The sequence below is a fragment of the Thamnophis elegans genome, chromosome 1, assembly GCF_009769535.1.
Source record: "Thamnophis elegans isolate rThaEle1 chromosome 1, rThaEle1.pri, whole genome shotgun sequence".
Lineage (NCBI taxonomy): Eukaryota > Metazoa > Chordata > Lepidosauria > Squamata > Colubridae > Thamnophis > Thamnophis elegans.
In genome coordinates this window covers 117,642,592-117,669,357 of record NC_045541.1, presented here as the reverse complement: position 1 = coordinate 117,669,357, position 26,766 = coordinate 117,642,592, and the positions used below count along the sequence as shown (strand labels likewise).

At 37.0% G+C, this 26,766-nt stretch overlaps 1 protein-coding gene across 1 annotated transcript in view; it reads left to right on the top strand.

The window, feature by feature from the left end:
* RTF1 (RTF1 homolog, Paf1/RNA polymerase II complex component) overlaps positions 1–24,424 on the top strand; it is a 32,624-nt gene extending 8,200 nt beyond the window's left edge. Inside the window, exons 2-18 of the mRNA XM_032229363.1 lie at positions 1,412–1,522; positions 2,165–2,312; positions 4,452–4,653; positions 6,477–6,597; positions 8,781–8,892; positions 10,531–10,666; positions 11,067–11,244; positions 11,972–12,054; positions 12,407–12,494; positions 12,589–12,696; positions 16,355–16,432; positions 17,233–17,354; positions 17,640–17,697; positions 18,884–18,961; positions 20,623–20,718; positions 21,011–21,122; positions 21,729–24,424. Coding sequence (XP_032085254.1) covers positions 1,412–1,522; positions 2,165–2,312; positions 4,452–4,653; positions 6,477–6,597; positions 8,781–8,892; positions 10,531–10,666; positions 11,067–11,244; positions 11,972–12,054; positions 12,407–12,494; positions 12,589–12,696; positions 16,355–16,432; positions 17,233–17,354; positions 17,640–17,697; positions 18,884–18,961; positions 20,623–20,718; positions 21,011–21,122; positions 21,729–21,835 — 1,938 coding nt within the window. The 3' untranslated portion in view covers positions 21,836–24,424. The remainder of the gene's footprint in view (positions 1–1,411; positions 1,523–2,164; positions 2,313–4,451; positions 4,654–6,476; positions 6,598–8,780; positions 8,893–10,530; positions 10,667–11,066; positions 11,245–11,971; positions 12,055–12,406; positions 12,495–12,588; positions 12,697–16,354; positions 16,433–17,232; positions 17,355–17,639; positions 17,698–18,883; positions 18,962–20,622; positions 20,719–21,010; positions 21,123–21,728) is intronic.
* The last annotated feature ends 2,342 nt before the right edge of the window (positions 24,425–26,766 follow it).

Below are 26,766 nucleotides of genomic sequence, written 5' to 3'. Positions count from 1 at the left end.
TGACTATCCCGTCAGGCCTGGGGCTAAAGATTTAACCCACCCCCACCCGAATGGTATGAATGTTGTGTTCTTTTTAATTATGTATTGTTCTTATGTGTCATTGTTTGTATCCCCTTCCCCATGAGTTGTAAGCCGCCCTGAGTCCCCCCAGGGAAAAGGGCGGCCTATAAATAAACTTTCAAATTCAAATTCTTTCAGCTATTTGCATTCTAATCTCCTTCCTCCCATATTCTCTCTAATGATGTTGTAATCATTTGCACCTGATTCCTAAGTTCAGTTATTTGAGGTATTAATAAACACGGGGATGGACTTATTTTTTTCCAAATGTGAAGTTTGCATTTATGTTTATTTAAATTATGCAATGGACCTCATGTAAAAGAAGATATAACATTTGTTGTAACATTCAATATTACTAAAGTAAATATCTATATCTATATGTTAAAGTGTGTTAAAAAATTAAAATTTTTACTTTTTCCTATGACTATAACTTTCTGCATATGTCTCCCTCTCCTATCCAGAAGTTTAGTGAGTTTTCCAAAGATTTTAAAGAATTTTATAGATAAAAAAGGGAATTCCTATTCCTTGTGTAATCTTGGAATCTACCCTTTGTTTTGATAAAATATTTTAATTAATCCTTAATTATTATGATACCAATACCAAATACTCAGTTAAATAATGTAAGAGCCCCAATGGCGCACTGCTTAGCACGCAGTATTGCAGACTAATTGCCCGCAGCTAGGAGTTTCATCCTGAGCAGCTCAAGGTTAACTCAGCCTTCCATCCTTCCAATGTTGGTAAAATGAGACTCCAGATTGTTGGGGGCAATATGCTGACTCTGTAAATAACTCAGAGAGTGCTGTAAAGTACTAAGGAATTTTATATACGGTAAGTCTTAAATGCTATTGCTATAATACATTTTTGAATATCTGAAAATGCTTTGCTGATAACCATTTTAACTTCAGATTTTTTTAAAAATGGTTTTACTACAAAGTAAACTACATATGACATAGTGTTAATATTTCTTCAGTTCTGCCTTTCTTTGTTCCAATATTATGTGAAACTGGTGAGCAATCCTACTTAATAAGAATCAAAACCTAAAAATGGAATACGGCAAATAGTAGGAATCCCCCCTTATTAACTAAGAAAAGTCAGACTTCCAAGAACTTTAATCATAAAGAAATTTGAAGGAGTAGGAGTCTAATAGGAAAGATACTTCCTATGTACATTTTTCATTTTGGTTTGTAGGGCAGACCTTAGCATGACATATTATTTTAAAGAATTGTAAGCATTTATTTAAGCATCTTATTTAACATTCTGTTAGGCTTCAGATGGGAGATTTGAGTGGAAATTCTCTCTCTTCAACTTTGGAGAGAGTTCATGCTTAAGGCACTCTGTATTTGTTTTCTTCCAGGAGCTCCTGTCATTGGCCAAGCGGAAACGTGGTGATTCTGAAGAAAAGGAAGCACCTGCTAGCAAGCCTACAGCATCTTCTGACTCTGAGACTTCAGACAGTGATATTGAGGTTAGTTTGTATTTAACTGTTAAATTGAATAAAACAACGTAATGTGAATTAGTTCAGTTCTGCTGCTGAGATTATTCACATTAAATATGAAACACATTTGTGAAGGCTAGATACCCTTGATACTGCATGGCTTTGTGATAGTATATGTCCTGAGCTGACATGTAGCTAATATTCCCTTGATTCCTGTGGGAAAAGTATTTCAAAATGGTTGCTCTTAAAACAAGGAAATCTTAAAAGGAAATGCCAACATGCAAAGATTGATTATCTAATTTATCAGGAAATTCAATCCTCTCGTCTCCAATGTAAATATAATTTTCATCTGAAATTTATTGATTGAAGGGAAATGGTTAGGAGAAGTATGCAATGTTGTTGTCAAACTGCAACTAATAAAGTTGGCTTTCTGTTCTTAATTTGCTTTTCTAAAAAAACTCTTAATTCTGCTTTTTATTTGTATATAGTTATAATACAATATTGTTTTTATTTTATAGCTGTGATTTTCTTAACTCATCAAATTAAATCTTGTTCATAGCTGTTTTAGTACATATTTACATTAAAATCCAAACCTGTCCATTTAGCTTCATGAAATCTTTGAAGGTACTTCAGCCTTGTCTCACAACTCCCATCTTTCTTTTTATACTACAGTGGACAGTAGGGGGTTCTAAAAACAAAAAGAAAGGAAAAGCTGCAAAAGCAGAGAAGAAGGGAGCCATGAAGAAACAGATGAACAAAACAGCTTCATCAGGCAGCTCTGATAAAGATACCTCTCCAGAGAGTTCAGCACCAGAAGAAGGTAACAAAAAAAGGATGAGCATATTAGTGATGGGAGGAATTCATACATGGACTGAATTTACACAGCATATTTACCCATCAATAACTCAGTCCAATTTTCTTGGGTTGTACAGTCCACTGATCCTTAACTGTACAGTTGGGTTCAAAGAAATTTGGTTAAAGTGTGGTAAGTTAGTTTGGGATTCAGTTTATCATAAGAAGTCATGTTCTTTTGAAATTAGTTATAGTCATGTTCTTTTGAGATTAGGCTATGGATTCCCCCCCCCCCCTAGTTCAGTGGTTCCCAAAGTGGGCGGTACCGCCCCCTAGGGGGGATGACTTAGGGGGGTTCTGGGGCGGCAGCGGGGCATTAAGAGGGCAAGGAAAAAAAGATCGTGTATTGTGTTGGCTGCAAAGGGCGTCACCCCTAGGTTGGTAGCTTCCCCTTAACTAATTCTCAGATGGAAAGGAGAAACTTGCCAAGTGGAAGATGGACTGTTTTAAAGTCCATTGGCGCGGGCAGAAGGACGAAATCACCCAAACAAACCTGGAAATAGTTGTGGGTTTCCCTTTAAGCAATGTCACTACCCTCCCCTCCAATCACCGCCTTCCTCTCAGGAGAGGGGCACGCGTCACTTCAATAGCCCGTCCCCCCAACACTGCCGGCATCCTAACCGACGGGTTTGGCTTGTGAAAAGGTTTTTTTAAAAAAAAAAAAAAGTTGGTGGACGGGGAGATCGTGCACAGTATTGTTAGGGGAATCCCCCCCCCCCAATCGAATTCTAGTTGAGCTTGTGAGAGAGCTCTTTGCCATTGGTTTAAAAATGGTCACATGTTTCATGCCATCCTTTTCCTTTGCATGGAGACACTGCTGGGTAAAAGTAACTGGGAGGAGGGGGGGTGATAAGCAGAGGTGCGGTCGCTCCCTTTTGGTTGTGTGGATTTTGGTTAGGGAGGTTTGGATTACCAGCAGGAGGGATAACTTTCCCCTCCTTTCTTTCTATTCACTGTACTCCGAGTGACGTTTAGCCACTAGCTTAGCTCCGGAAAATTTTTAAGTTCCAAAATTTTTTCTCTTACTCTTGCATTGACTAATCTTCCTCCGGATCACAGATTCCGTCCTCTTCTCCGCACCTACATAAATCTTGTTCCAGATGCCCCGGCTCCAGAGCAGCCATACAAAGATGGCCACCATCCCCGTCACCGATCTCCAGAGAGCTTGGAATCGGACCTGCTGGGGAGCTTGCCTTGTTCCCCACAGGCATCCGAAACGCCTCTCCTTATGCCCCGTCCCTTCAGGAGGATTCCGATCCACAAAGGACCTCTCGACAATGGCTTGTCGGCTGGGTTTTTCCCAGCCGTTCTCGCTGCGACACTTCTGGGTTTCCCCATCTATGTCAAAATTGAACAGCCCTCCATCAACAGAGGGTAAGGGTACGACATCATCTATCTCCAATCTACAACATAGTCCTTTCAACAGTTCTAAGAAGGATCCAAATCCATTTGAATCACTCAGATAAACCTCCAGGTGACCTTAACGACTTGCTAAAAGAATGCAAATGACCAGCTGTCTGCAAGGAGTATAAATCCTTCCATTCCCTACCATCCAGTCAACTAAAGAAGCTTCTTGGATGAGAAGTGAAATGTCTTCAAAGAAAAAACAACAACAAAGTCCAGTTGCCTCTTGAAAAAGCACCTTTGGGTCAACCATGACCCAACCATGACCTGGATGACTGAGAATCTCCATAGACATTCAGTTAATAAAGTAATCATAGCTCAACAGCGACTAACAAGGATGTATTAAGTTTATTAGCTTTAACAGTTTCAAGGTTTCTTAGAGATACACGCTGACTTCCTCATAAGCATGCAAGGCATTCTATTGTTGTTGTTGCATTCTGTTGTTGTTGTTGCATTCTGTTGTTGTTGTTGTTATTATTATTATTATTATTAGTAGTAGTAGTAGTAGTAGTAGTAGTAGTATTGTTTTCTAAAATAGCTTAAATGGTAGGCATTTGCCTGAAAAGCTTAGAATCCAACTGTAACTGGGTATGCAGAGGCAGAATGGAAATGCACGAGTAAGAAGAAATAGTTATGAGCCTTTCATAATTATGCGTTCCTTGATTGCCTTCCAGTACATGACCCTCTCTGGTTTTTTTTTCAGGAGAAGTATCTGACTCTGAAAGCAATGGCTCTTGCAGTAGCTCAGACTCTGAAACTTCATCTGAAGATGAGTTTACTGATGGCTACGGAGAGGATTTTATGGGTGATGAAGAAGATAGAGCTCGCCTAGAACAGATGACAGAAAAAGAAAGAGAACAGGAATTGTTTAATCGGATAGAGAAAAGAGAAGTTTTGAAGAAAAGGTGAGTTTTTGTGCAGCCATTTCATATTATTGTATTTATGCAACATTCTTTTCATTTTGGACTTTTCTAAGGTAAATATTTTCTTTCCTTTTGCTTCATATCATTTTTCAAGTTTCTGAACAAAATGTCAGCAAATTGGTTTCTGGTTAGTGTTTGGTTTTGTCTGTGAAAAACAAGCAAAACCATAGAAGGAATGCAGATGCATAAATAATTATAATCAAAGTGTAAGATGTTACCTGTACCTTTTGCTTGTTCATTTCACTTTCATTGATCCATGGTTAAGCCTCCCCCCCACCACAAAGGCAACACTATTACTTGATCATGATAGAAATAATGGGGTGCAATTAGAGGTTTGCATAAAATGAGAAATATGGCTTTGCTCCATGCATGGACTAAAATGTTACTGCTCTGACATTCGGTCACACTGTTCTAGTTGTGTCATGTTCCATCTAAAGGGAACAAGGTTTCAGCCAAGGCAAATATGGATGAGTATGAAGGAGGGAAAGGCTGGCATATGTAGTCCCTTTCCCCCCCTACTCCTCTTAATAGTTGGTATGTTCTAGGTCACCTAATAATTTTCCTAGTATCCATCTTCCTTTTGCTTTCCCTTAGTCACCATTCACAATTGAATTCACAGGTCTGATCAACCTGTGTGACCTACCTGGTCTTCCTCTTGCCCCCCCCCCCAAATTACCTCACACTCCTCTGAATTCTATTCTGTTGTGTTCCCCCTTTCTTTCTCCCCACGTGGTGCTGCCACCCTTTCCTCCACTATCTCCCAGCTTGGAGCACCTTTGTTGGAACATATATTTTCCAGGGCTGTGCTCAAACAAAAGCACTTCTCAATCCTGCCCAATCTATTCCTGGCCATCTCCATACTCGAAACACTTTATATAGCGGTACTCATTTTGCCCAACACTAATAACATTGAGAGGTTCATAAACATTATAGAAAAATAATGCATCTCAGTGCAGTCAAATATATACAGAATATCTGCACATAAACATAACTTTGACTGTCTCTCAAAAAGAAATACCTGGTTAAACCTCCAAATGTAAAAGCCTTTACAAATCTACATTCCTTTGTTGAAGAAGTACATATTGTGCACGCAACAACTCACAGCAAATTACTAGGATCCAACTGCCATTATCAGCAGGAAACCAAAAATCCAGTCTATTCCAAACAGCTAATAGGTTGGCCTGGTTTCTTGCCATTCAACTTGTTAGTGAAGATGAGTGGGCTGATTCTCCACTGCTCTGCTGTGACACCCACCTGTTCAAAAGAGCTTTAAAAATGTGGCTGTTTCCCCAGGCCTTGAGCTAAAGTGGGTGGCAGGTGCTATATGTTTCTCTTTTAAATGTTGCTTTTCTTTTGGGAGTTTTTTGTTTCAAATGTTTTTATTTACACTGCCCAGAGTCACTATAGAGTTATAAATAAATTTCTTAAATGAATAAAATATACAAATATTATTTATAACAAAAGTTACTTTTCTTCTTAAAAAAAGCATTATGTCTCTTAATTCTATATAGTACCATAGTTTCTACTTTGGAATTAAGCAATTAAGTACTTAATAGTGCCAGTAATTTGCATAGTTTATATTTGAAATAAATCTCATTTACTGCAACTATTTATTGATTAAATTTGTATGCAGCCCATCTCACAGTTGTGTAACTCTTGCTGTTACAAAATATGTAATCATTTTATGCCTTTTAGAAAATAAATAAAAAATATATCTTACATTAAGTTTCAATTCAGTTTACCAGTTTGCTCCTTCCTGAATTAATTGGAGACTCCTATGTATTTTTTCCTTTGATTGAACCCAGGTTTGAAATAAAGAAAAAATTAAAGACAGCAAAAAAGAAAGAAAAGAAAGAAAAGAAGAAAAGGAAAAAGCAGGAAGAAGAACAGGAAAAGAAAAAGCTCACACAGATCCAGGAATCCCAGGTAAGAAACATACAAATCATACTTTATTTTTAAAAAATGACACTACTTAAAACATATTTGTGACATTGCTTAAATTAGCATTCATCTAACTACACTGGATAAATATTTAGTCCCTAGTGCTGTAATCAAGTATTTCAATATCATAAAATATTCTGACCTATCTTTTTATATAGCGTCTCTTATTTGTACAGCTGTCTTTGATAAAACTAATTGTGATAATATAACTGCTTTGCCTGTTGCAGCAAAAGCAAATGTTTCATAATGAATTGTATCCAGTGCTACAGGAATGAAATCTGGTGTAAAGTCCTTTCCCCTCCTCTCTGTTTTGTATTCTCTCCCCCCCCCCCCCCGGTAAATTTCTCTAAAACAGTATTTTTCAAAGTCTGATCTGAAAATCCTAGGGGTTCCCTAAAACCATTTCAGCTGTCCACAAAATCAAAATTATTTACCAGCCTATGTATTAAAATCCACTCAATTGTGAGAAGTGGTAGCAGTAATAGATGGCTGAGGAACAGCAGCAGCCCTACCTGGACCTATCCAAGCTTCGGGATGGGCAAGCTGGCTGCATACAGTGGCATCTCGGCATCAGGAGCATTGAATGGTGTGAAGTGACATGGCTGGCCAGTGGTGTTGCCTGGTGGGACTATGGTTTAGGGGTTTTTGCTAAAGCTGTTTGGTGGTATTTGGCCTGCCCCTGAAGATGCAGCGAGCCACAGCCTGTTTGCCATCCTCCATTTTGGGGTTTACTCTGAGAAAAGGATGGCAGGTGGCCTGTTTTCTGCATTGCAGTGGCTGTGGCTGCATCCCTGGGTGTAGGAGTCCTGTTTGAATGGAGGACTGATTGACCAGGTGAATGCTGGTGAGTGGTGGGTGGGTGATGGTGCTGCAGAAGAGCTGATGTGTACCCTGTGGCTGCCACCTGGTCCAGCAACCATCTTAATAGCTGCTGCTTTATTCGTAGAACTCAGGACTTGAATGGATTGTTTTGTTTAGGTTGTAGTAGATGGCGCCCTAAAAGAAATACTGGCAAGGATATTGTGGATTTTGAAAAGTTTGGTTGGAGTGGTGGAACAAAACGAAATATGCCAACATTTAGAAAATCTATATAACTTGGTAGTTATTATTCCAGATAATTAAAGCATGATATTAGAATGTTTACACAAAGGTTTGGTTGAAAAATCAACAAAGAGACGTTTATTTAACAATATAATGTTATGAAGAGGTGGATATCAATATCAATAAGACAATTCATCTGTGCTTAATTTCAGAATGTCTGATTAGTTTGTCACAAAGGATTAATTTTCCCCTGCTTGAGATAATGCCAATGTTAATTGTCTTAATCCTTTTTCTTTTTTACTTTCTTTTTTTAAAAAAAAACCTTTAACTGTAATTGCCTCTTATTTTTAACATGCCCTTCCCCTTTTCTCTTAGTTTTATGGTTACGTTTGATTGGAACAGTTGCTGAAAACCTGTGTTACCTTTTGATTATTTATATTCTTTAAAAAAATCTGTACATCAAAATTATTAAATTGGACTTTTTAAAATATTTATCAGAATGTGCAATTGTTCTTTTTTTTAAAAAAAAAATTATTTGATTATTTAGTTAATTAGTATGACACTAATTCATGCAAACTCATGGTGGATTTCAATGACAATTACCAGTATATAACTTTTCGTATAGCAGATTAGGTTTAATTTTTTTAATTATATAGTGCAGTTTATAGTAATATTTTGTTGTTTAGTTTATAGATAATGATATAAATCACTAAGGATTTTTTTTGAGAATTTTTTTTTTATTTTTTTAAAAAATTATATGTTACTTTAGCTCTTGGAGGAAAAGCAGAATATTTATTAAACTAATTAATAAAATTAACATACTCCCTTTTCAACAACAGCAAAATATTTTTTTATTTCCTGTTCTTCAGATAACCTGTATTTTAAACTGCAATAGAATTGCTAATATTGTACAGAGAAATAAAATCAAGAGATCAATTAAACAGCATAAAAATTATGAGCTTGAATAAAACAAATTGACAGAAGTATGGAAAATTAATAAAGACTTTTGCTCAAAAATACCAAAATAAAAGAGTAAACCTTAGGCAAAACACTACTGCAAAGACTCATTGCTTGGTAAAATCTAACCAAATACCTTTTAAGATTGTTGGAATTATATATTTCTATAGGTAATGTCACATAATAAAGAGAGACGATCAAAGCGGGATGAAAAATTGGATAAGAAATCCCAAGCCATGGAAGAACTAAAAGCAGAAAGGGAGAAAAGGAAGAACAGAACAGGTAAGTTCAACTGTGTATTGTTTAATTAAAGAAAAAAAAGATAGGATGAACATGAACCATACACTGTAGATTCCACTGAGCTCCCTACTAACTCTTCATATATCACTTATAAGATGGAAAGACATTCTTGATTGTTTTGAATATTCCTAGTTGTGAAGGAAGGCACAACATAATCTGGTCTATCCTCCTCTTTTTGAGATCTCCATCATCAAGTCCTTCTCCAGCAGTGGTATTCAAAGGCATTGTAGCATCCTGGACATAGCATCAGTGACCATCATGATTGCCTATTATTGGTATTTTGATTGCCCATTAATTTGCCAAATCCCTTTCCAGATTTCCAAATTAGCTATCACTTCTCTGGTGCTTTTTTAATATTCATAAATATATTGTAGATTTCTGATGTCAATATGTATAGTTGAATTAACAACTATAAGCAATGAATGCCATTTCTGTCCCATGCTTAGGCCTGAACTTAGAATAGAAGAAGTCCATATAATCTTCTTCTGCAACAAAAACTCAACTATTATTTTGGGAACATGGCAGTAATTGTCCAAGATACCTGAGTCTAAGAAAAGCTTCTTCACAAGAGGCTGTCTCACTGACATCTGGTACGACTTCCTTTCCTGGAAAGATGTTGACAGTTCTCCAAAGTGCAGCTAATCAGGCCTTTCACAGTTACCCAAAGGAGCAAAAAAAGAGACATGGATCCAAGCCATAAATGATAGAGCACCTATCAGAGATTCTATACCCTCTTCATTAAAGTCCATACATTAAGATGAATCTTATATCACATTGTAAAGCATTACTCGATCACTCTAGATTCAAATTTGAAATCTTGAAAAAAAAATGGGATTTTTTTCCAAACAGAGGGCATGCAATTTTAAATTGTACTATTTCATAACAACCCATTGATATAACAATGGCGACAAATTGATTCTTCAACTTTGTTGTCTCCATGTAGGCTCAAACATGAGCTCAGCCAAGTATACTTATTGTGTTCCTCTTTGAATGCTCCAAGCATTGCTTGTGTTGCTTCATCTCTCAGAGTTCTCAGAAAGCTAATCTGGGATTGGCAGGCAGAAAAAGATTACTAGGCGGTGACCATATCAAGTACTCTGCTTGTTTCCAGATTCCATAGCTTATTTTGGCACTCAATGAAATGTCAGTTTAGTGAAAAATCCACATCAGGATCCAAAAGGCCCTGGGCAGACTGCTTTAATTGGACCTCTCAGTTTCTAGATGTTCTAGGAGGTGACAGTTCTAGGGAGTAATCCATCCACAGCAGATGACTCAGAGTAATATTTTCCATCTTAATATTATGTTTATTTGCTTTGAAACAACCAAGATATCTAACAGATGCCTACTTTATGCTGCAAGATACAGGCGCTCAAGAAAAGATCCTGGAGAACAGCAGGACAGTTAGTACATCAACACGATCCTCCAGTCCATTTGTACCTGTAGCCCAACTTCATGTACAACATTCTCTCATTAAACTTACTGTCAGTGCTGGATGTCCACATGACAGAATTCACAAAAGTGCTCTATTAAAGACCTGAGAATGTGAGCAGATTGCATTGGAGCAGACTTAAGACAGATACAGCTTTATACATCCAGATATGCTATTTTTTCCCCTTGCAGCTGAGTTACTTGCAAAGAAGCAACCATTAAAGACAAGTGAAGTATACTCAGATGATGAAGAAGAGGAGGAAGATGATAAATCTAGTGAGAAAACTGATAATTCATCCAGATCTTCATCTTCTGATGAAGAAGAAGAGTAAGTATTCAATATCTGCTTTGATATGCAGCAGATAACAACTGAACATTTAATATTCCTTTAGATCTGGAAATTTACATTGCTACTTCAATTATTTCTGTCTTCATAGTTTGGTTAATTGTTGTTTGAACAAAAGTGATATGTAAATGTAATAAATAATAGAAATGTATGGATCCCTTATTTAGTTAAATAACATAATAAAGCTGATAGTGCTCAAAGCATTCTAGAGATTGCTCACTGAGCCCCTAATTTAAAAACCAATATATTTATTTAATTAAAATGCCTACACTTCTATCAATTTAGTAATTTTTATTTTCTAGTATATGAATGTGGTAATTTCAGACTGTTTTAAGATGTGAATTATTTCCTTACAGTTGCTTTTGCTTTTCCATCAAACCAGGAAAGAAGAAATTCCTCCTAAATCACAACCAGTATCTCTACCTGAAGAACTGAATCGGGTTCGATTATCCCGACACAAATTGGAACGATGGTGTCACATGCCTTTCTTTGCCAAAACAGTCACTGGTTGCTTTGTGCGTATTGGAATAGGAAACCACAACAGCAAACCAGTTTACAGAGTAAGCCTACCCTTAAGTATTTCCCCTTATTCTTATTAGTCATAAGAAAAGCAAGTTTTGTTCATGATGCTTTTTCAAAATACGATGAAGTGAAAGCTAGTAATTAATGGTACAGCCACTCCTTGTATAACAGCTACCTCATTTAGTTACTGTTTGCAGATACAATGGTGGTAATGTAGTTCTTTTTAAAAAAAATCATTTTATAACATATTTGTGCACACTCGTGACCAGATTTCCTTACCTGACAACAACACATGCCAGAGTCAGAGCAACACTGACATTGAGTCACTCCATGTCCAAACCATCTTTAAGTATTTAACATGGGATGTTACATTGTTTCAGGTAAAGAGTATACACATTTGTTGAGCTTTACTTAACATTATTTTAACTTAATTTTTTTCTGTCCCATTCATGAAGAAATTGTAAGCGCTTATCAGATAATTAAATGAAGTTCTTATGTAATCCTGTCTCAAGATAAATTTAACAGTATTATTGCAAATTAGCTAATACGCTTTACATTTTACTCCAGATCCTTCTATTATCACTTCTCACTAGATTTGCTTTGATTTTCCTGCTTTGCTGGGAAAATGTATATATATATATACTAGTCTCCCTTTATTTACTTATAAGACAAATGGAACACACACACACACACACACACACACACACACACACACACACCCCACACACATTAAAAGTCATTTTTGTTTTGTTGCCATTTGTTTAGGTGGCAGAAATAACTGGTGTTGTAGAGACAGCTAAAGTATATCAGCTTGGAGGTACCAGGACAAACAAAGGGTTGCAGTTAAGGTGAGATACTTGAAAGTCTTATCATCTTGAAGGAGTGGTATCCTTGTATAAAACAATGTGTAATTATCCTGAATCAAGAGAAAATTGATACATTTCATCTTATGATAAGTTTCTAGGGTAATGAAAAATCCAACAAATATTGGAGTGAAGAATGTCTGTCCTGTTAGAACCAATAGTTTACTTTCAGCAGTAATAGTGCATTCAGAACACATTTTCTTGTAATAAAGTAGAACTGAACTGACTTAATACTAATAAAAAGTAATCAATCCAAGAGTGCTTTTGATCACTCTTCCCTCCTCCAAAATTTGGGCGATAAATAAAAGCTACAGTTAATTTTCTTTTCTTTTCAAAGGCATGGTAATGACCAACGTGTGTTCCGCTTAGAGTTTGTCTCCAATCAGGAATTCACAGAGAATGAGTTCATGAAGTGGAAGGAAGCTGTAAGTTTCTACTTTTTCGATTGCTTTATCAAGAATTTAGGATTGTGCAGTGAAAAAAATTCATTGATATTTTTTTTTCTTTTGTTGCTATCAGATGTTTTCTGCTGGGATGCAGTTACCCACCCTTGACGAAATAAACAAGAAAGAAGTATCCATCAAAGAAGCCCTCAACTATAAATTCAATGACCAGGACATTGAGGAGGTAAATGAAGAAAATGTACTTTTGAGCTGGAACCATTCATTTGGTCCATAATGTAAAGGTAGGTGAGGTTATAAAAGAGACATTCTCGGGTGCCATATTTTGGTTCTATAAAAATAATGTGGTTTTGACAGCCATATTTATATGTGATGAAAGATACCATGGGTCGGTACTTTTTTTTAATAATTTTTTTTTATTTTCAAAACAAACATACAAATCCTCCTTTACATACTGTAGAAAGTTGGTTACAAAAGGCTTTTGTGCATCTCTTCCACCATCATCAAATAGAATTCATATTAATTCTAATATTTTAACTCAGATATTTATTATATTACCATCATCATACCTCCACTTTTATTTGACTATAATTATTTAAACGTCCTTCATTATAAAATATACCAAGATTTAATACATAACCACATGCTGGCATTTCATTTACTTATTTATAAAATCCTCCATTAACATTATATTCTCATATCCTGTTTTAGGTAAGCATCTATAATATTTAATACCAAAATTTTCTAATCCTCCATATATATAGTTTATTATCATTATCCTTTCTTTATTTAACTATATCCTATATCATAACATTTCCCCCCTATTAGTTAAAACTTAGCTGTGTCTAATTTTATTCTTTTGTATTGTTATTGTTATTAATAACCTTTATATATAGTCCAAAAATATTTCTAACCTTCCCTTCACGGGTAACATTCAATATTCATATCCAATTATTACTTATTATAACAGCTCAACATTGTATACATTACTATCATCAATTTTTATTTAACTATACCTATTATCCTGAATTTAACTAAGCTTAACTAGTTTTAAATTGTACTCTTCCATCTATCAACCTGTATCTCTCCAATAGCAAAACAATCTTATGTCTTCTGCCATTTGTGGATCCAGAGCTCCAAACATCTTCTTAAACAAGTCTGTATGGACTCCTCTTTGCAACTCCTTGTTTATAGTATTTCTCATATAATATTGACAGCTTCATTCTGTTTCCTTTTTCAGCTTATCTTTAATTCTCAGAAGTGTTATCAAATATTTTGCAAATAGTATTTCATAGTCCATAAATTCTTTGATGCTTTCTTCTTCTTCTATGTCCTGTCCTTTGAAGTAAATTTTCTCTCCATTTAGTTCCTTTTCCAAAATTCCACTCTTTCCTCCCTCAGAAATGAACCAATTTCCACGAATATCAACAAGTTCAATCTCTTTATATTCATCTTCCATTTCAATTTTTTGAATTTCAATCTTCTTATTTTGTGTTTGAAAAGCATCCTCAATTTTTTCATCACATTTCGTTGCCAAATGCATCAAATAATCCAATTTTCTCTCAATTCTTTCCTCTGTCTCCAACACCCTCTCCAGAACTAAGAGTACTTCTTGGAGAGACGCCATGTTTATACGCAGTTGTATTTTTTCTTAGAAGCTCAGCAAGATTGAAACACTCACTCGCAAACTCTCTGCAAGCGAAAACAGACTTCAAAGGGACAGCTATAAAATCTTATCAGATCTTAAGCCAAACAGCCGCACAATAAAAGCTTAGAAAGTTGAAGTCAAAACAATCCATCTGTATCTTACAGAGTCACAGAGAAATGTTAAAGGGATAATCCATCCATTTGAAAAGGTTTTGCTTAGAATCAATCCATGTAAATAACATTTAAAAGGTAAGATAACCACTGTCCAGAACCATTACAAAAATCAAATTCGCTGCTAAGTTCTTCTATTTTTTGATTTAAATTAGTTTTTAGATTTTATAGGCAGTCCGTTTTTTAAAACAATAAATGTTTCTCACCAGCTGGTATCACTTTCTATTTCCACATCGTTCCGTTCCTTTCTGAGGTCGCCTTGACTTTGTCAGTCTTGACAAACTGGAATTTTTATTATCAGCAGAAGACTTTTGCCTTGCTTTTCTCGGAGATTTTGCGATATTCCCGAGATCAGCAAGATGTAATCATCTTGTTCACCATCTCTTCGGGATGATTTATGTCCATTGGAACCCCCCAGCAATAAAAGTGTCGACTGCGACCTCTGAGCTTTGAGATCGCACGTCGTCTCGTCACGGCATCGGCCCCTCCCTCTCCTCCATGGGTCCGTACTTTTGATTAGATCATATTGAGCTGTTTTTTTCCCCAGGTGTTACTTTTCCTTTCAGATTTGAGCATCACAATAAAAAAAAGATTCTGTATTTAGAGAGTCTTTTTGATTAAGACATCAGGCTAGAAACTGGGAGATCATTAATTCTATTCCCATCTTAGGCACAAAGCCAACGGGATTTGTGGCCCAGTCACATACTCAGCCTTAGGAAGCAAACCACTTTTGGAAAACAAAACAAAACAGAAAACTTCAGGGATTTGTCCAGGCAATCATCAGGGTCAAGGCATCTGACACACAGGCACACAAACAAAATAGACAAGAAATTACAAGTAATAAGAGAGATTTTTACGATCACCTCTGGAAAAATAATCTATGGACAACTTAATTTCCAATTTTAAAATAGCTTTATTAAAGATATTCTACAGTCAGGATTATCTAACTCTGTCAAATCCCAAATTGCTTTAAATGATCTTGTTCTGATATTTAGTTTGTTCCATTTCATTTATGATATTTTTAAAGAAAGTCATTTGTAAAATGTTCATGTAGATTTCCCAAAGTATAAATTTTTACTTTTTGTAGCTATGAGATGCTTCACACAAAAGTGCATATGTTAGCATATGTATTATGCTAATTAGTATACTCATTGAGCAATAAATTATTCCATTATTCCTAAGCCGAGCTTACTCTTAATATTTTTGTCTATCAGTAGACTTATAGCCAATATGCAACATAATGAATTATGTTCCAACATTTTTATTACCATATTTCCCTGAAAATAAGACCTGGTCTTATTTTCTTTTGGGCCCAAAAATAAATTTGGAGGGTGTCTTATTCCCCCCCCCCCCCATGTATGGGAGACCCACTTCTGCTTGCTTGAAGCAGGGTAAAAGGCCGCGTGGTGTGCCAGTGCCACCGCCATGAGGCGGGGGGATGGAGCTGCTCCACACACCCTGCACCAGTTTACCCCAAGGCCCCTGCAGTCAAGCCACCCACGCCCTGACACCTGCCTCATGTTGCAGCAGCAGCATCAACACATCGCTCGGTCTCTTGCTCCTTTGTGGCTGCAAGCAAGCAGAAGAAGTGGGCCAGGGGCCACTTGGGCTCCTGCTGCATATGGCGGCCAGTGCCGGCGCCATGAGGCAGGTATCAGGGCATGGATGACCTGGCTGTGGGGGGCCCAAGGTAAGCCGGTGCAGGGCGCGTGGGGTGACTCCATCCCCGCTTCACCTTGTAGTCATAGCACCGTGAGTTTGCTCAGGCTCTTAAGTAGGGCTTAATTTTGGGGGTAGAGCTTATATTAGGTGCATGTGTTTAAAAAACCATGCTAGGGCTTATTTTCGGTGCATGTCTTATTTTCAGGGAAACTGTATTATTGTACTGCATAAATATAGATAAGATATACAGGGTTAAGAAGGCCATACGATTAGCAGTATAAAGTGTCTTGTAAAGAGTTTAATAAAATAAAAACTGCCACAAGGTTTATTTGCAGAAATAGTTGGCCAACCATCAAGAAACTTGTGTTAGATATAATACTGAGTTTCTCATTTTCCATTTTTAGATAGTAAAGGAGAAGGAGAGATTCCGAAAAGCACCACCAAACTATGCCATGAAGAAAACTCAGCTACTAAAAGAAAAGGTAAAGAAATAATATTGCTTAAAGTGCTAGAATTTCAGTAAATTCTTGGGCTTCTTGAGAGAAAATTGCTTTGTACCTAAAACAGTTCTGTGCATGGAGCAGCTGTTTTCAGCGGGTTCATACATAAACCAAAATGCATATTTTGGATGTTTTGCTCTGGGTTCAGAATGAAACTGGATTGTTTTGTTCCCGTGTCAAACCAAACAGAATTGTTCCAAGCAAACACGTTTGGGGTAGGAGTAAAAAATGAAAGAACAAGATTGGGAGTTTCCTTGGCAACAACAAGTGTTTATGATGCTAACAGTGAAGGCGGGGGACACAGTGAAAGATGGAAAAAGTGGGCAGAATTCTTTCCTAGGGAAAGCCAGTTGATTAATGATTGTGATTTCCTTAACAACTCCTCAATTCATTTAATGACAGCATGAAATTGGATTTAGTCACATGATGACTTCCTTAACCACCACATTACTTAGGGGCCGAAATTCTGGTCCCAATTGTGTTGTAAGTTGAGGATTATATGTAAATCTTCTCATGTTTTCATCACTGCCAACAGGTGGCATATTACATTGTGAGAGAATAGTACCTAATATTACCTATTAAGAGATATAACAGTTAGATTCCTATGGGTCTGATTTAAGTTGATTCCTAGGTATAACCTATTCAAAGAATATGTTTATTGAAACATATCTTAAATCAAGATCCACTTGACATAATAAAACATTTAACTTTTAATCAGTTCTCACCATTACTGCTGGTACAATTCATATGGTGCAATACTAATAAATAATTCTTTGTTAAAGGCCATGGCAGAAGACTTGGGAGACCAGGACAGAGCAAAACAGATTCAAGACCAGCTTAATGAGTTAGAAGAAAGAGCAGAAGCCTTAGATCGTCAGAGAACAAAAAACATTTCAGCCATCAGGTTGGTATCTAACAGAACCTGGAAATAAAAGTACGTCAGTAGGCCATTTCTGTTGTCCCCTTCTTAACTTGGGGCAGGGTTAATGGTGATATTATTTCAGAGAAATCATGCTAATAGTTTTTAATAAGGCAGAAATGTGTTACATTTTTAGAAATGATGCTTCCTTACAAATTTATAAGTCATCTTAGGATATGACTTCTAGAATAAGATTTTTTATGACAGCAGATTGAGAAAGTTAATCATTAGAATGCAAGAATAAATAAATGTTCATCTTTCTTTTCTCAGTTATATCAACCAGAGAAATAGAGAATGGAATATTGTGGAATCTGAAAAAGCTTTAGTGGTAAGTAATGTTAATGGAGCAAAGGAAAAACAAAATGCATTTTTATTGAAAAAGTGGCTTTCTGAATTTAACAAATACATTTGGGGAAACTACTGCTTTGTTCAGTTGTATATGACTTTTTAAACTGCCATACTAATATTTTTGAGTTTTAAGCCATGGGCTGATTAAAAAGTACTCACTTTTGGTGACAGAAAATGATAACACTATTTGTCTTTTAAAAAATGGCAATCTGCAAAAGAAAAAAAATTGGTCCATTTATAAAGTTGGGAACACAAAATACGCTTTTGTGGATATTGAACCCAGCATGCTGGTTGGGGAATTTTGGGAAGTCTCCACAGTTGCTGAGGTTGAGAAACATTGTTTTAAACGAGAAAAAGACCCTGAAATTAAAGGGCTGCTAATTTTGAATGTCACACTGAGTAAACGATGGGGGATTATTTTGAAGACCCAGTAGTGGTTCAATCTGAAGTCATCTTCCACAGAAAGATGTTTAAATCTCAAGTAGGAGATTGAATTAGCAGTGGTAACGCTACAAATAAATATTGGGATGGGCAAAAAAGTGAGTTTCTACAGAAATTGAGCAATCATTTGAAAAAGTGCCTTGCCATCAAGATGCAGGAGTGGGAGGCAGAACTACTTTTTGTGCTTGATAACCATATATAGGCACAAAAATCTATTTACAAACTAGCTGTGTGAAGCATAAGAAAATGTTCTAAATCCCATCTGTTATGGCAATGCATATTCCACAAAATTTTCAGAACAAAAGGAGAGCTACTTTACTTCCGCTCAGAATTCTTTGAATCTGTGGTATGTTGGCTTCATTTCAATCATTTAAGAAATGCCAATTAACATCCAGAATGCCTAGAGCCTATTCTTTGAGAATCAGAAATTCAAGACGTTAGTCTTAACTTTCCAATACACTGCAGAGATATTTTTTTCATTACCAGGAACCATAGCTCACCTTTGATAAAAGGTCCAAAGGCTTCTTGAGTGGTTCGTTTTCCTACATTGACTTATCAGAGGTGTCTATGAAGCTGTAAGGACCCAACTTAAGCAAGAGCTTAATTGGAATGAAGTAGGCTGCCTGATTCTAAAGCTAGTACTATCTTTAAATGTTATTGAGGCAATGCGGAGAAATGGAAGCTTAACATAAAATAATGTGTCTTTGTACTTTATGTTTTTGAAGGCTGAAAGCCACAGTATGAAAAACCAGCAAATGGATCCATTTACTAGACGGCAGTGTAAACCTACAATAGTCTCAAATGTAAGTAAAATGCAAAGTTGAGTGCAGTGAAGACTGTAATTAGCTATTTATATCTGAGATGCTGGATATCAGTCACCATTCAAATATCACACACATAACAGTAAGCATAAGCTTATATGAATTAAAATTAATATAATGCTTTGGTCTATAATCAGATGCAAAAAAGTGTGATTTTTTAGCAGAATTACCGTATTTTCACACATATAACCCACGGGTTACATGCGTTTTTTACATACACAGCACGCCCCCGCGGGGTATAAAAGTGGGTGGGGTATATGGAAAATATTTTACACAGATTAACTAAAGGGAGAGCTTGGGACCACCACTTTCCTCGCGGCAGTGGGCTGGCTCGGCGGCTCGGGCTCCTTTTCTCCCTTTTCCTGCTTGGGTTTCGGGACGCCTTTGTGAAAACCCCGCCCCTGGCTATGGGCGAAGCGACCAGGAAGAAGCAGGAGGCGAGAGGAAGCGCAGGCGGTGCTCGGCAGCCCAGATTCTGCTTCGCCGCCAGTTCAGCAGCTCCTCGCCTTCTCTGGCTTGGAAGTCCGGCAGGAAGGGAAGGGGAGGCGGCGGCTGGCCTGAAAACGGGGCCACAGCCCCGCCGCCGCCTTCCTGCCGGACTTCCAAGCCAGAGAAGGCGAGGAGCTGCTGAACTGGCGGCGAAGCAGAATCCGAAGCAATCCGACAGCGACAGCGGGAGGCAGGAACAGGCAGGAACGGAGGAGAAGGGAAAGTGCTGAGGTCGGGGAAGGGACGGGAGGCGGGAACGGAGGAGAAAGCCTGGGCGAGCTGGGGAGGGAAACTGCTGAGATGGTGGAAGGGACGGGAGGCGGGAACGGAGGAGAAAGCCTGGGCGCTGGGGAGGGAAAGTGCTGAGATGGTGGAAGGGACGGGAGGCGGGAACGGAGGAGAAAGCCTGGGTGCTGGGGAGGGAAAGTGCTGAGATCGGGAAGGGACGTGCTGTGATTGCGGGTTATATAAGAAGGCGGGGTGTACAAAAACTTTTTTACATAAATCTTGAAAACCTGCGGGTTATTTGCGTGGGCAGGTTATTTGCGTGAAAATACGGTAATTTAATTCCATGTAATAGCAATAGCACTTAGACTTATATTCTGCATCATAGTGCTTTACAGCTCTCTCCAAATCATTTATAGAGACAATATATTGCCCCTAACAATCTCATTTTACCGACCTCAGAAGGATAGAAGGCTAAGTCAACTTGAGCCGGTCAGGATTGAACTCTTGGAAGTGGGAAATCAGATTTAGCCTGCATTTCTGGATTCTAAAACTGTGCCACTACGGCACAGTATGTATAATTATTTATATATTGCTTACCTGTCAGATTCTAAGTGGCTTATATTATAAAAGCAGAAAAAATATCAAAATCAATGACCCTCAGTCCCATTCACTATTGTCACTGTGTGAGGAAAACTAGTTTTTACCATCTTTCTAAGTGACAATAAAGTGGCAGAGATTATATTAATATGCAAATTCCCATTTTTAGATTAGGGCAGCCTTTTGCAAATTACTGAAAATTAACTGTATTTGAAAAGATAGTACATTCTGTTTTAATTATATATAGTTACTGAATACACCAAATGAGGATAACATTTTAAAGGGAAATAAATAGTAGTCCAACCAATAATAAATCTTCTTTTCCACAGTCTAGGGATCCTGCCGTACAGGCTGCTATCATTGCGCAACTAAATGCAAAATATGGATCTGGTGTGTTACCTGATGCTCCAAAAGACATGACCAAGGCAAGTCTTCCAAGTGTTCATTATGTCCTGTCCTGTAGTTTTAAACAAATAGTCTTAATTCTGTAGAATTCTAATCACGTAAGGCAGAAGTGGGAAACTATGGCCCTTTTATGACTCGTGAACTTCAACTCCCAGAATTCCTGAGCTTCTGGGAATTCTGGGAGTTGAAGTCCATGAGTCATAAAGGGCCCATAGTTCCCCATTCCTGATATAAAGTAACAGCAGTTTTGATCTTAGTCCACAAGTTTTTTAATATTATTTTAACAATATTAAAAACGTATTTCTCTTTCAGAACCAGGGTAAAGACAAAGATATGAATTCGAAATCAGCCAGTGATCTCTCAGAGGATCTTTTCAAAGTGCACGATTTTGATGTGAAAATTGACCTTCAGGTTCCTAGTTCAGGTAGGTGTTGCTGCTTTTGAAGGGATGAAAAGCAAACTGAGAGAAAAGGGGGAATTTTTGCTGACTGCTCTCACAAAATTGTAGCATTTGAGCAAAAATCTAATGATGTGTGTAAGCATCCACCATCTGTTAATTTGATTAGGAGTTTTATGTAATTTATTTATTTATTTATTTATTTATTTATTTATTTACGAAACTCATATGCTGCCTATTTCACACTAAGTTAATAATTATAAAAGAGAAGGATGGGAAGTCTGGGAATTATAATCCAACATATCTAGGGGTAGTACGATAGGAAAGGCTGCTCTCTAAAGCCGAAGTCCCCAAGCGTATTTTTGGGTACCAGGGACCAGTTCCATGGAGAGAGATTTTTTCGTGGACCAATGGGAGCGTGATTTAGTGTACTGCCTGCATCCTATAGATGGAGCTTTGCTTGTTTGTGCGGACTGGTTTCTGGCATGCTACGGACTGGTGCCAGTCCATGGACCGGGGGATTCGGGACCCCGGCTCTAAAGAGAATTATTTTGGCTTAGCTGCCTGTTACTCAGCAGCTTTCTGCTTTCTTCCATCATCTGAGTTATTTGTATGTACTTTGTCTTCCCACAGAGTCCAAAACACTGGCCATCACTTCCAAGGCTCCCCCTGCAAAAGATGGTGCCCCTCGGCGATCACTGAACCTAGAGGACTACAAGAAAAGGCGGGGGCTGATCTGAGCATTCCTACTCTCTGCTGCTTCTGATCCTGCATGCTACATGATCTCCTTTACACCCCTTTATTTTCTTCCCTTCTACTTCAGTTGACCCTTTTGGGTTGGAGCAGCAGCTACAGAGCTAGGAAGAGACTCTTTAAAATTGCCAGCCATCTGTAATATAAATCACTGACTTTTTGCTGTATAGACTTCCCTTATTGCTCTTCCCTCCTGCGATACACAAATATGGATCCATGCTATTTTTAGGGAGGGGAAGAATTTTTTTTTCCTTTTGGAAGTACAGCTGTTTGGAATTGGCTGTCTGTATTCAGTGTTAACTTGGAATCTGGATTTCTGCAGGAATCTGTCGGTGGCCGAGCAGTGTTAGCACTTTGCTTTTCCACCATCCCAGGCAAGGAGAATTTACCCGCGTGTGGCACAAGACCTCTTGTGAAGGTCCCCTGCACTTTTCCCTCTTCTTCTTTCCCTTCGCTCCTAGCTTTGGAGAGGGACATATTTACAAACAGGTTTCGGGTGAAAGTGTACATTTTTGTGGGGGTGGGGTGGGCTGTGTGAACTTTTTTCCAGATGTTTTTTTATCATTTTTAACCTGCAGTAAATTTGTATTTGTCATAGTTCTTTAAAGATGTCTGGAATTTCTACCAAGTACATTTGAGCATCTGACACAGCAGGGGCAATTTAGTAAATGTGATTTTTTTAAAAACAGACAAACAAAAATGGCCTGGCTAACAATAGCTGTGCAAGTTCACACTTCTCTGTTTTCTTTTTATAAAAATGCCTCCCGTCTCTCCCTCCTATATCTGGCTTTATAATACAGTAATATATATATATATATACTGTTGAGTGACCTATTATAGGAAGGTAAGGCACTATGTCTTCTCTGGCTGCTACTTGGATCTTCTCTTCCATTTCCCCTGCCCCTCCCCAAAACAGAAATATGTGTGGTCATCCCCTTTGCTGCTCAGCCTCATCTTTTCTAGGCTAGACTAGATATCTTTTCGTTTGCATACTTTTTGGGGAAAATGCTGAATGGGAAGGATATGGTAGAATTGGGAGATTATTTTAAATTGCAGTTATTTCACCCATATAACATTAGTAGGTACAACGCGTGTGGTTGTGAACCTTAAGAAAGGATTGTACATGTGGAGTGCTCAAATAGGAAACATGACTGCTTGATAATCACTCAGGGGTAAAGATCAACGTGTAAATAAATGATATTTTATCAAGAACTACCATGGGTTATATTGAATTTAGTACATGAATAATGAGAGGTTTCACTAGTGCCAGTTTGGGAAACCTAAACAAAGGATATTTTCCTGACTCAAGAATCAGAAGGAGACCATACATGAAGCATTTTTAAGCCCAGAATATTTATGGTTACATCTAAACAGACATTTGAATCTCGTGGCTGTGATCTGTGAGTATCCTCCTTGATGCTTTAATTCATTTTTTTTCTTTAATTGCTTATTTAATGCAAGGGGAAAACGTATCTGTGTAAAACCTATGAAATGAAAGGGGAGGGGAAACTCCTCCGTAGATTGTTCTTGTCACATTGTGTGAAGTGTGTGGCTTTATTTACTAGATAGTCCACAGCTTTATGGACTGTTGTGTAAATATGTAATCATTCTAGTTTGCTTTGTTTTTCTTTTTTTTTTCAAACTACATTTCTCAAGCTCTTGTGGTCTGTTATTTTTTTAAATGGATTTCTGGAATATGCCAGTGTATAACTGGGAGTCATCATGATATACTGTGTAAATAAGCAATATTATCACTTGATTTTTTTCTCCTCTGCCTGTATCATTTGTAGTAGCCAGTCCCCCAATACTAATATTTCTGATGTAGAAAATAGATTTGCAATACTTTTACAGGTTTTTGATCGCCCACCGATTTCTATAAAGCTGTGACATGAGAGAAAGAAAAGAGCAAGCAAAGATTTAGCGTCTTATGTTTCTACCTAATTATATCATGGCAGTCCGTGACAGACTTTTGTAGCCAGAGGTAGACTTTATGACATTGGCCTTATAATCAAAGTGCAGATGATTTTTTTTTCTCTTAAGTTGTAAATAAAGCATTGGTTTCCTCTCCTCCAATTGGGTAAGAGCAATGTTTCTCAACCTCAGCAACGTTAAGATGTGTGGACCTAATTCCAGAATTAAAAGTTGGCTGAGGAATTCTAGGAATTGAAGTCCTCACATCCTAATGTTCCTCAGGTTGTGAAATACTGAGTTAGATGAACTACTCCAAGAAGTGGGGAATTTAAAGACACGAATGAGGTAGCTGTCCCAATGTATCCCCTATGTACTAAACTCAGAAATGAGGTTCTGTTTTTCACAGAGGTAATAGTTGAGTCCTTGTACACCATCTTTTTCAGTGAGAATAATACATCGAAGGAGTATTTTTTCTCAGATAGCTATGGAACTAATTGTGTATGAAGGTGTAATGTTTTCTCCTCTTAAGTGCATGTGACAGTGAGTGATGACACCACAGTCTCATTTGGAGGGATGGGTTTATTTGCTTTAATTCATTGATGTCTCGGCAGCATTCGTTACAATGTATAGACTTCTTTAAATAAACTCTGGTTGGTTTTAATAAAGATGCTCACGTTCAATTCTTTAGATATCATCAAATTCATATTTTTGAGCAACAACAGCCAAAAGTTCAAATCTACTTGTCCCCAGTCTTTGAAAGTTACTCTTCAGTTAAATTATCAGACAATATTATTGCTTTATGACTATGGCAATTCTGGATAGATCAAAATTAGCTGGAAGATACATTACGAATTCCTTTACATTTTGCAATACAGCAATTACATAAAAGCAGGAGAACGAACATACTTTTTCTGAGTATGAATTTGAAAGATGTTCTTAAGCTTTGAGCACATGCTAAGTAGTAGTCCTCTAAAAATAGGCAGAAGTGAATAGTTCAAAATAAAGTTATCTTAATTGAATTATATATGTGTAATATGATTACCTTTCATGTAATTAACAATGTTTTGCTTCTATCATATTTTTTAAAACCTTTCATTCCATTTTAGATATTCTTCAAATCATATATATCTAGTTACACACCTGCAACAGAATATAAAATCAGGTGCACACAAAAATGTTTAGCAGTTTCAGCAATAAAGTATAATTATTTTTGAAGTGGGCAATAGCACCCATAAAACAGAAAAGCTACTTTGTTAAAACAACATGTTTAGCCATGAACCGCTACTATTTTTAAACATCCAAAATAAAGATAGAAATATAAAAATTAAAGAATAACAGGGAACATCAGCTCTTATATGCCATGAGAATCATAATACTGATGAAAATAGCATGTTGTTATACAGAATAAATTTCAAGAGAGGAGGAAAGTGTCTATAATTACCTTGTTCTAGAATAAGTACCACAAAAATAATTCTTTACATGTTATATCATAATAGGTTTGGATATCATAAATACACATAATAATGGCCAACACTGGTGTTTAGCCATTACTTCATGATCCTAAACTACAACAATTTATTATAAAAAAAATAAGGATAAGGAGCTTAACTATAACATATAACAGCTTCCCCAAAATAATTCCAATTCTTGGTTTGATTGCAATAATCATGGTCCCCAAAACTAATAGCTAATATTTAGGCTATGGTACTGAAAATAATTAGGTATCTGATTATGCCACGCAACATTGAAATTATGTTCCTAAATTTATTCTCAAAAGTGGTAGCGATCCAAATGAGAGAATAGGGTGATTCAATAAATCTGATTGGGACATCAGATAGAAATAGATAGTGGTAAGAATGAGTCTTGAAAACATGTCATTAAAATTAAGCAAATAACAGATCAGATTTTGATGTAAAAAGCTATAAGTATATACAATAAAAGGAAGCAAATGAAGGAATGTTTGGATTCAAGGATAATTGTGCGATTAAAGGTGGGGAATTTGGCAAAAACTGACATTTTTGCCAAAGAAGAAAAGAATTTTCTTTTCTTCTCTTCTTAAAATTTTGCTCAACTCTTCTACGCTGCTGTAAGTTGCAGTCCTAAAACTTTTTAAGGTCATTGGAATTCATTGTAAAAAAATAAGTCTTTTTATTCACTTTTCAAGTATTTCTTGGAATGCCAGCTTCCATGAAATAATATTTTGACATAAAAAACAAAAAGGAATGAATGGATGGATGAATGGATATCAGTCAAAAACCATGTGATATCAGTTGGCTGTTTTACCTGATACCTTATAATACAAAAGTGTGTTCTTTGTTAAAAGAAGCCTCCTTCATTCAAAAGAAGCCGTAAGGAACAGGGGGACTGAGCAACTTCTGGAAAAATCTCCACAATCAAGGCACCTCCTTATGAATTCTCATAAGTTCTTAAAGAGAATTTTATAAAGGCATCTGAACTGGGAATAGCAAAAACCAAGTCACTTTAAATAGTCTCTATGGAATTAAAAACTGTCTCTTAAAACCTAGATTGCAGCATTTTAAATCAAACCTCTTCCTCTTTTTAGTCCAAGCTGTCCATTTTCAAAACGTTGTATGTTAAGTCTTCTGCAAATCTGGGGAGAAAGAGCCAGGAGTGGAAGGCCCATCAATTCCCAACATAATGGATTTGTGGGCATTTGCACAGCTCTCTTGAAATCCTGCCACAGCGTTTCAGTTTAGTTGAGGTCTGGACTTTTACTGGGTCATTTCAACACCTTGATTATTTTCTTTTTTCAGCCATTCTGTTGTAGATTTGCTGTTGTGCTTGGGATCACGGTCCTGTTGCATGACCTAATGTCGGTCAAGCTTTAACTGTGGGACGGTTGGCCTCACATTTCACTTTAGAAAACTTTGGTATACAGTGGAGTTCTTGGTTGACTCAATGACTGCAAGGCGCCCAAGACCTGTGACTGCAAAACAAGCCCAAATCAGCCCTCCACAACCATGCTTGACATTTGGTCTGAGATGTT